Source organism: Crotalus tigris, unplaced genomic scaffold (assembly GCF_016545835.1).
Source record: "Crotalus tigris isolate CLP2741 ecotype Arizona unplaced genomic scaffold, ASM1654583v1 scf7180000024364.846960, whole genome shotgun sequence".
Lineage (NCBI taxonomy): Eukaryota > Metazoa > Chordata > Lepidosauria > Squamata > Viperidae > Crotalus > Crotalus tigris.
Genome location: NW_024100532.1, coordinates 524169 through 535151, shown reverse-complemented (window position 1 = coordinate 535151; position 10983 = coordinate 524169). Strand labels below are relative to the sequence as shown.

At 40.9% G+C, this 10983-nt stretch overlaps 1 protein-coding gene across 3 annotated transcripts in view; it reads left to right on the top strand.

Moving 5' to 3' along the window:
* LOC120301014 (mucin-2-like) overlaps positions 1 to 10983 on the top strand; it is a 65723-nt gene that overhangs the window by 38814 nt on the left and 15926 nt on the right. For all 3 annotated transcript variants that reach the window (XM_039327657.1, XM_039327658.1, XM_039327660.1), the window contains 3 exons: positions 664 to 774; positions 5853 to 5971; positions 6284 to 6342. In XM_039327657.1, coding sequence (XP_039183591.1) covers positions 664 to 774; positions 5853 to 5971; positions 6284 to 6342 — 289 coding nt within the window. The remainder of the gene's footprint in view (positions 1 to 663; positions 775 to 5852; positions 5972 to 6283; positions 6343 to 10983) is intronic.

Genomic DNA, 10983 nt, shown 5'->3' with positions numbered 1-10983 from the left:
TACTGACTGGTGATCCTGGCTAGGGTAGCTGAGAGTGATATTTCAGTCGCAGCTTAAAGGCCACAGGAAGCTCCCCTCTGTTCTGGGAGGTTGGGAGGATTGACACCTCCTTTGGGACATGGCTGCTTTGTGCCAAGTTCTAGAGTTCTAGAGTAAGAGAGCACCTATCATTAATGGGTTTGTGCAGATTATTTTATATTCATGGAAGAATTGCCTGGTCTTGCCAAATTTGGGCTTGAGGGAAGCCTGTTATGCAGAACTCCCTCTCCAATGCTCCTCTGTAGACAACTATAGATTAAGATCTTTGTGCTTATATGAGTGACTGCATTGTAGTGTTAGTGTATTAAGGAAGGAATGTCAATACTGATTCAGAATATCAATAAACATTGAAAAATGCCGGAGAGAATGTTTTTCTAATGAAAAAAAAGGCAAGAACTTTTTTTTAAAAAATTAAAACTTTCTTAATTGCATTGACTTTATTTTCCACTTCATTGCTTGAAAAAATGATCAGCCTGCACATCCTTCCTGTCAGTTAATGTCAAGTTAGAGGCTGAAAGAGTTTAGAAACAATGTGGTGTCACATGAATGCCTATAAGCTGCTCCCTCATTTATCTGCTAGATACACACACTGTGATAAAATTTTACTTCTTTATATTGTTCCAGAGCTATGCCACAACGGTGGAACCTATGATGGAACCAAATGCCTCTGTAATGAGGATTTATTCTATGGACCCAAGTGTGAGTTCCGCATAGATGAAATTCCAATCAATGAATGTAAGTACAGTCAGGGAGAACTTGATTGCTTTTTCCCTGCTGACAGCCTAGGACAGCTTTTTCAAATTGCTTGCCTTCCACATGTTTTTTTAGATTATCCTACTAGAATAAAGATATTGCATTTGGAAAAACCAGGTTTGGAAAATATGGCTTAATAGAAACTCCTTTATAATGCATGTAAATTGGGAACATGTAGGAAAATAGATAGCTCTCTATTCCCAGTTCTGCCTATCTGGGAAGGATGGTTCACAGAGGCCTGTAGGTTTGCCAGCTCCAAGCTAAAACAATTAATTTGGGGATAATATTTTTCCCCATATGGGTACAGAAGCCTCATAAATAGCTGAGAAGATATGCCTATTTTGTGCTGAATAAAGTTTCTTCATCTAAGAAGACTCATGGAGATGGGATTTGGATGCTATTTCCTATTATAATAAAATAACAGAGCTGCAAACAACTAGAAACAAATAAAAGTATAACTAGAAGCCAGCACAGGTTTGTTTAAAACAGATCATGCCAAAACAATGTTATTTCATTCTTTGACAAAGTGACTAAATTAGTAGACCAATGAAATGCTGTTGGCATAGTATACTTATAGTATATTCAAAGTATACTTAATATACAAGATCCTCACCTGATGTGATTCAGACCTGGCCCATCACAAGACTCATCACAAGACTTACACTTGACACAACCCACACCTGACCCATCACAAGACCCTGATATGATGTGATCCTCACCTGACGTGACCTCCCCATCACAAAATCTACTCACAACATGAAGCCTTTATAAGCAGCACACCAACACTGACATCCCCATATTCCACTGAAGATGTTACATAGCCTGGTAATGAAACATTCATAAACCAACACACAAATTCAGAGAATGAACCTTTACCCTCAGCCTACACCTGAGCTACAGATATTTGCTACTACCACATAGTATATGTAGATTTCAGTAAGATATTCAACAAAGTAGATTGCAACCTACTTCTTGGTAAGCTAGAAAAATGTGGGATAGACAGCATCGCCAACAGATGGATTTGTAACTGGCTGACAAATGTACTCAATGAGTAATCCTTAATGGTAATACATTTACATGGAAGGAAGGAAGCAGAGAGGTACAAGAAATTTCTGTCTTGACTTCCGGTTCCAGATCGCGGTGCCTCTAGCCGCACAAAGAGACTTATCTCCTCATCGGCTAGCTTCCCTCTGCCGGTAGACCCTTATGCGGGTCGAAAGTCGCTCTGGAGGGTGCGACTTCTGTCAAGGAGGCTTTGCTCGGCTGTGGAGTAGTGGTGGCTCCTCCAGATGTCCGAGCTATCTCTGAGGGCTGACAGAGAAGATCGGCCAGTAAAATGGCCGATCACCTTGCCGCTTCAAACCGCAAGTCAAAGAACATCTAAGCTGTAAGAACCAGCGTGGTCAATCCGGGTGAGACTTTGTTTTTTCCTGCTCCTCTCTTCATTTTATCTTGCTTTTTTTTTTTTTTTTTTTTTTGCCTGTAAGAGCCTTGTTGGAATTATTTCCCTGGCTTGAAAAAGCAGCTTTTACATGTTTGGGAAGAAAGGCGTTGAACAAAAGAATAGAATAAAATTTTAAAGACTGTACTTTATTTTCATATGCTTTGGGGTACAGAAAAAAAATTTTTTTTCTAAGAGCTGTATTATCATTTTATGCTGGAAGATTATTTCTTTTTTCACATTATATTTCAAAAGAAAGAAAAAGGGAAAAATGGTGTCTAGAAAAGTTTTTTTTCAACTTACTGAGGACATCTAGTGGCGAAAATCTAATATTGCAACTTATGGTTATTCTTTGGAGATGGAATAGATGGACCTTTAAATTAATTTTGAAGAGAAAAGATAAGCTGATGCAGTTATGAGAATTGTGGGGGTGGATACTGTTTAACTTTTATTAAACACAGCCTCCACAAGAAGAAAAAAGAGACTCTCTTTAATTATTTTCAAAAAGGAGAAAGCTCATTTACAATTAAACTGCCAACTTACATTGGAAAAGATTTATGAGGCCACTGTAGAAATATGTGCTACAATGAAGGTTTACTACAGAATTAAGATCCAGAAGTCGTACTTCAAATCTTCAAACTGATCTCCAGACTACATCTGACTATTCTATAAATCAAAACATACTAGAAGAGGAAACAACTGAGATAAAAGAGGAAGTTATTTTATCTTATTAATATTCCATCTACAGCTTTGAGGATCAGAAGAATCAAAGATTGAGACTAGAAACTTTAAAGCAACAAAGCTTTAAGGATGAGAGAAATAGATGCCTAATGCAGAGGATGGGATTCCTATCATTTCAAAGGGCACTACAAGCAATAAAGAGAGATTTATTGGCTGAAAGGGAAGCTTGGTTATGGAAACTTACTTGGCACAGAAAAAAAGCCAGAATAAGACTGAAAAGAGAAATTTAAAATTGTGTAATGGATTTAAAGCAATGTTGATTTATGGACAGTTTTAAGGATTAAGATTCAGAATTAGAAGTAAGAAAAAAATAGGAGGTTGATTATTAGAACAGATGTTTTAAATAGATTAAGAATGTACTTTTTGGAATAATAGGTTTATTTTTATGAAAATTATGTATTGGAATGGAAAAATGCTGACTTTTTAAATTTGGATTGTTTCAATAATTAATTGTTTTAAATTAGTAAGATGATGTTTCTGTATGATAATATAGATGTGATAAGGCATGATAATTAATTGGATGAAATTTGAATTTTGTTTAATGAATTGAAATGAATTAAGGCTTAACACTATTTTGTTATTTTAAAGAGTGATCGATTGATGGATTATATATATATATAGGATAGATTAATATTTTATCTTAATTAGGATATGTATTGTGTAGTGGAAGAAGAAATAAATGAGACTTGTGATAAAATGAGGGATATAAGAGATTAAGAATTAGAATATAGTTGGAAGGGATACCTGAATTGATACCTTTGATTTAAAATTAAATTTGATTATGGTAATTGTAAATTTATAAAGTTTTAAAACAGGTTTAGCAATTATAGAAATTTAAATTAGAAATGGAATATTTTAAATGTATTATGCTATTGGAGGGAAATAGAGAGGGGACAATGAATGTATTGAGTTGAGTTATTTATATATGGTTCTATTGTTGAATGTTTCATTACCCAAACACCATGGTGTGTCCTGAGCACCTTTTTCTAAGATTTAAAAAACCAATAAAATGTGTTTCAAAAAAAAAAGTTCCGTCTTAGGCCCAGTATTCTTCAGTATCTTCCTAAATGACTTAGATGAAGGAATAGAAGAAGAACTCATCAAATTTGCAGATGACAATAAACTGGCAGGAATAGCCAACACCCCAGAAGACAAGCTCAGGATCAAAAAGGATCTTGTCAGACTTGTATAATGGGCCCTATCCAACAGCATGAAATTTAATAAATTTAAAAAAGCAAGGTTTTACACTTAGGTAGAAAAATGAAAGGTACAAGTACAGAATAGGCAAAACCTGGCTCAAAACACTAACCGTGAGCTGGACCTTGGAGTGCTAGTGCACGATCACTTAAATAGGAGCCAGCAGTGTGTGACAGCAGCTAAAAAAGATAATTCAATCCTTGGTTGTATAAACAGAGGCAGAGAATCAAAATACCGCTTTATAAAACTACACCTGGAACACTGCATCCAGTTTTGGCTACCACATTGGTCACCACATTTCCAAAGAGACTTTGGAAAAAGTGCAGAGAAGAGCAACTAATGTGATTAAAGGCCTGGAGATGAAAACATATGAAGAATGATTGCAGAAATTGGGTCTGGCTAGTCTAGAGAAAAGAAGGAATAGGGGTGACATGATAGCAGTATTCCAGTATTTGAGGGGCTGCCACAAAAAAGAGGGAATCAACTTATTTTCCAAAGCACCAAAGGGAAGGACAAGAAACAGGATGGAAACTAATTAAGGAGAGAAGCAGCCTGGAAATAAGGAGAAACATCCTAACAATGAGAACAATTAACCAGTGGAACAGTGGAATACATTGCCTTCAGAAGTAGTGGATGTTTCATTATTGGAGGTTTTTAAGAAGAGATTGCACAGCCACTTGTCTGAAATGGTATAGGATCTCCTGCTTGTTGAGCAGGAGTTGAATTAGAACAGGGCTTTTCAACCTTTTCACCCATTGTACCACTTTTAGGATATGGCAATGTCTGAGTTTCACCAGTTGCCTAGGAAGGTGTCAAAAACTTGATGACCAAAAAAGAAAAGGAAAAAAGTGATAAAGTACAGGTAGTCCTCGACTTACAACAGTTCACTTAGTGACTGTTTGAAGTTACAATGGCATTGAAAAAAGTGCCCCTCAAGCCACAGTCGAGAAAGACACCTGTCTGCCCGCCTGGCCTCACTCTTCCTCCTGCCCGAGGTTTTCATTGTTGTGAGTATTTCTGTTGAAGATTGGCAACGGGGGTGGGTTGGGGGTGTTTTGTTTTTATTCCCCCCATCTGCTGGGTAGTTGCAGCAGGTTTTGGTTACGTCACATGACCCTGGGACACTGTGACCATCGTAAATATGAATCGCCAAGCATCTGAATGTAAATCACAAGACCCTGGAGATGCTGCAACATTCCAGCTGATCGGCGCTTCTTCTAGGCTCAGCAGAAGCGCCAGGATCAGCGCCGAGCTCCAGCTGGAGCCTGGTGCTGATCCTGGTGCTTCTGCTGAGCCCTGACAGCCCTGCAGCTCCAGCCATCTCTCACTCAGGCTTGTGCGGTGCTGCCACTGGTTCAGCTCATTCCCCTCCCCCACTACCACTTTTCTAGGATGGTCGCATACCACCTGCCAGGTGCCAATGTACCACAGGTGGTACCCGTACTACTGGTTGAAAAGCCCTGAATTAGAAGACCTCCAAGATCACTTTCAGCACTAATCTGAATTAAAAATTTATCAGTAAATAAAAAAATGAGCTTTCAGACCTGATAGAGATCTCTAGATTTAGGCATTTCGAGCCATATTGGAGAATGGGAACCTCTTGCCTGTCACATTTCAGAATTCCTTTGCAGGGAAATAACTTATTGAGGTTCATATGAATATCTCTTTCCCTCTCTTTTAGTATCTGTGACCATTACAATAGAAGCTCAGGTGAGGATTACTAACAAAGAGTACAAGAAATCTCTGGAAGACTTAAACTCTAAATATTCTCAGGAAATTCAGGCTCAGTTTAAAAAGCAGGTAAGATTTACAGGCTCAAGGAAACAGACTACATCTGATCAATGTCACTCAGAAACCATTTCAATGTAATGTTATCATACACTCTTCTTTAACCAAGGCCAGCACCCCTAATTCATTCCAACATTGTGTCTTCTTCCCCGCCAGAAACTCTCTTCTTGGACTCTCAGCTTTCTGCAGCTGGAGAATTAGGGAAGGCATAGCACAGACCGCGTATTCAATGCTTTAGGTGGTTTGCTTCTAATTAAAGTCTCTTCCCTGGCCTAGGTTTCTTTGTTTATGAAGACTTTTTTTTCTACTTTTTCTACATTATAGATGAAAGATATTTATGGTGCTGTCCCTGGATACCATGGTGTGGAGATCTTACGAATGAGGTGGGTGCCTAAAAAAAGACTAATTTAGGCTTTGGGATGATAAGCCATCAAGTGGATTTCTCTCATTCATTCAGGCCAGCCTCGCTTGAATATGAATAAAACTTTTCTCTCATTGTGGATCTTCTTTTTTGGTTTGAGTATCTCTGTAAAACCTCAGCTATTTCTCAAGAAAGGTGAACTTTTGAAACAGGCAGCATTTCAAAAGGATATTTTATTGAGAAATAGTGATTTTCAGAGAAGACAGGGAAAATCTAAAATTCCCGTGCAACTCCTATTGTTGAGATCCCTCCCAACTGCCCAGTCCATTAGGAGCCAATCCAGAGGGGTGCAGCTGTTGTGAGAATTCTGAGCTGAGAAGATGATAAGTTGTTCTCAGGCACCATGACCTTGGTTCTCTGGAGATGAGACAAAGCAGATGGCCCCAGGCTCATCCCTCCCCCTCCCATTTCCCAGAAAGGTACATCAAAGCAAAAGAGAAACAAAGTAAAATGGATACATCATGGAAAGCCCTGATAGGGATCTATGTTACAGCTCCTAAAAGAAGGAGAAATCCACCTGGTGGAAATAAAAAACAATAAAGGGGAGAGAAAAGAGTGATATGGTTAGTTAGGTTTATCTGGGTAAAGAGCTTAGAAGTGCTTGAGTAGTCTAGGGGCTCTAATGTGTTTCTTGTGAACCCATTTATTTTGAGCTGTGGGGAGATCCTTCCATGCTATGAGGTATTGTGTTGTTCCATGGACTTCCACGGGAGTCAAGGATTCTTTAATTTCAAAGTGTTGTTTGTCTTCTATCATGATGGGCTGTGGCATGAGGGGGGGGGCACACTGACCATAAAGGCGAAGTTATCACAGGTTTAGAAGGGTGCAATAGAACCACAGGGTGGACTTATCTTAACATTTTTGGTAACTCCAATTCAACTTTCACAGGGTTTATAATGTGTTTGATGGGGAAAGGCCTCACAAACTTTGGGGCCAACTTCTTAGAGGGTTGTAGGGATTGCAGGAATTGAGTAGACAGGAACACTCAGTCCCCAATATGGAATGGTTTGGACTCTTTTCTTATCTGCTGTGCCTTGTAGGCTACTCTGGCTTCATCTAACACTTTGCGAACTACTGGCCAGGTATTCTTTAACTGATTAATCCTCTCCTTTAATGAGGGAATGGTGGGTTCATTAGTTGGCAGCTCAGGCATTGGATTGAAATCTTGTCCTGTGGTGACTTGGAAAGGGGTAAAACCAGTGCTGGTGTGTACAGCATTGTTATAGATCACCTCAGCAAATGGCAGGAGGTCAGTCCAATTATCTTGTTGGTAGTTAATAAAACATCTTAGGTATTGTTCTAGAACTAAGTTCATTCATTCTGTCCCATAATTCATTTGTGGATGGTGACTAGAACTCAGGCCTTGATCCGTCCCCAAAAGGTTGAAAATGGCCCTACAGAATTTGGAAGTGAATTGGACCCCTCTATCAGAAATTATGTGACACAGGGCCTCATACAAGCAATATATATGATGAAAGAACAGTTTTGCCAGAGTTTTAGCTGGGGGGATTTTCTGGCACAGGATAAAGTGGACTTGTTTTGAAAACAGGTCAGTCACCACCCAAATGACCATGTTTCTGCGCTTTCTGGCAGTTCTATAATAAAATCCATAGAAATCTTTCTCCAGGGTGCTGAAGGCTCCGCCACTGGTTGCAGGATACCAGGCATTTTCCCTTGCCTCCTTTTGGCTGCATGTGAGGCAGCTAAATACATAGCTTTCAATTTCTTTCTTGAGGGATGGCCACCAAAACTGTCTCTTTAAGAAGTGCAGGGTTTTTACAAACCTGAAATGTCCAACCAGTTTCAAATGATGGCACATTTGCATAGTCTTTAGTCTCTGACTGGCTGGGACATACAATTTCCCTCCTACCAAGGCTAGCCCTTCCTGCATTGAGCAAGTGTTCTTGTGGTTGAGGAACCACTTATCTTTCTCTAGGGCTTTTTTGGAGGCTAGGATAGTAGGGTTATCTATGGGTGACTGCCTCTTTGGTTGCACTCTTATGGTTACTCGAGCCACTAATTGCCATGCTGCCGGAAAGGGCTTAACCATTTCCGATTTAAAACTTTTGGATTGTGATAGCCTCGACAAGGTATTGGCTAGAAAATTCTTTCTCCCCAGCAAGTAGCAGAGAATGAAGTTAAAACATTGGAAGTGTTGAGTCCACCATACTTGCCTGTGGGACAATTTCTTTGGAGTTTTCAAAGCCTCTAGGTTTTTGTGATCAATTCATGGATTTTATTCCCTTCCAGGAAATTTTGCCAGGTGAGGAGGGCCCATCTAACTGCCTAAGCCTTCTTTTCCCATACCGACCAATGTTGCTCGGTTTCTGTGAGTTTTCTTTTGAGATGTAAGCACACAGCCATAGTTGGCTCTCTCATTTTCCTGGAGCAGTATGGCTCCCATTGCTACATCGCTGGCATCAGCCTGAATAACAAAAGGTTTTTCAGGGTCTGGATGCTTTAGTACTGGTTCAACGGAAAAAAGTCTTTTTAACTTTTTGAATGTGGCTTGGCATTCCATAGTCCATTTTAGTAGCTGGCTAGGTTTTAGTTTGTCTGCCCCTTTTGTTTTCAACATGTTAGTGATGGAGAGGGCAATTTCCATAAAGGATGGAATGAATTACCAGTAAAATTTTGCAAAGCCCAGGAAGCTTTGCAACTGCTTTCTGGTGCAACTGCTTTCTGGCACCCACTCTAACACAGCTCAGGTCCACTTCCACCCCCTCGTGGGAGATCCGGTAGCCCAAGTAGTTGATTTTTTCTTTGTGGAATTCACACTTAGAAAGCTTAGTGTACAGTTTGGCCGCACAGAGTTTATTTAGAACTGCTCTGACCAATTTCATGTGTTCCACTTTTGTCTCAGTGTAAATATGTCGTCAAGATACACCAAAACCCCTTTATACAGGTGCTTATGGATCACTTCATTTATGAGCTGCATGAACACTGCAGGAACCTCTTGTAATCCAAAAGGGAGCACTTTGAATTGGAAGCACCCCAGGGGGTAGTTAAAAGCAGATTTCCATTCATCCTCCTGCTTAATTCTAATTCAGTAGTATGTTTCCAATACTACCTGTACTTCCTGTTCCTGGTTTATAGAATATTCTGCCCTTTGAAAGGGTCAGCATGTGTTTCATGGGTGGGAGTGGGTATGCATTTTCCATGCACACTGTGTTCATACCCCTGCAATTGACACAGAGATGAATAGACCTGTCTTTCTTCTCTTGGAACAGAACTGGGGCAGCCACCTTGGATCTAGTCAGTTGAATGAAGCCTCGGGCCAAGTTCGTGTCTATAAACTTGCACAGTTCAGTTAACTCCCTTGGAGTCATGGAGTACAACTTTGGTTTTGGCAATGGGTTGGTGAAGAGTTTGTCTGAACCTCTCTCACTAAACACCTCAACTAAATCATGATATTCTCATGGTATGCCCTGCAGCAACTCACTTTTCAAGTTAGCAGCCACTTCTCTGCAGTATTCCTTCCTTGCCTTGTGGTCACCATTGCATGGGGCTTGTTTCCTCTTTGGGAACTTCAGGAGTCCCTTCCTCCAATCCACCCACTGGTTCCATTTTTTGAGCCAAGCTAGTCCTAAGACAAGGGACTATTCCATTCCTAGTGCCGCTATAAAGTTTAAGTCTCAGAGTGGCCTCCTATGGCCAGGTCCAGCGGCTCAGTAGTGAAGTTAGCTGGGACAGCTCCTGCAACCGACCGGTCTAGCAATCAAGTTCTTTAGCATTCTCAGATGCACCCCCAGTTTTCCTACTAGGGTTGGGCTTATCAAGCATCTGGTGCACCCCAAATTTAGCAACACTTTTAGGACAACTTTCTTTTCCATGCCTGGGATTAACAGTTCTATGGTTTCTGGCACGATTGGTCCAGTTACCAGGAGGTCATCATTGTAGTTGCTGTTGGAGGGCCTTCCGATGGGGTTGGAGTTCCCTCTTTAGGCTTAGAGGAGTGGCAGAACTCTATGACCTTGGCACTCTTTAGAGCGGTGTCCTTGGTGTTTTGCGATGGCTTCATTGGCTTCCCCCCTGGCAGTCAGTCTCCTTTCTTTGCTGGGGTCTTCATCTGGCACTCTGCTGCTCAGTGATTCTCCTTTCTGCATTTGAAGCAGGCAGTCGAGCAGGGTGGCGGTTCATGGAGCTTGGTTGCCTCCCTCTTCCTCTTAGTGGAGACAGTTTCCACACCCTGCCCAATTGGTACTGGTTTCATGCCTGGTTGATTTCGTCTTTTTCAGCCAGGACCCACCAATTATGGAGGCAAGCAGGGGCCTCTCTGGCTATGCAGGCATGGTACAAGTTGTTGTTCAGTCTGTCCTTAAAACAGGTCACTAGGATGTCCTCTGGCCAGTTGAGGTGGCAAGCTTGGTCCCAGAACTCTTTGGTGTATTCAGTCACTGGGCGACGGCCCTACCTAATGGTCTTGATGCGGTCTCTGACTTTCTGGTCAGCAAGTGGGTCCTCGTACCTCTGTCTTAGTGCCATCATGAAGCAGTTAAAGTTTCAGAGCTCTGGTGAATTAGCTTTGTGAAGGATCACCATCCATCAGGCAGCGGCTCCTTCCAGGGCCAGGGTGATCAACCTGACCTTAGCCCCCTCGGTG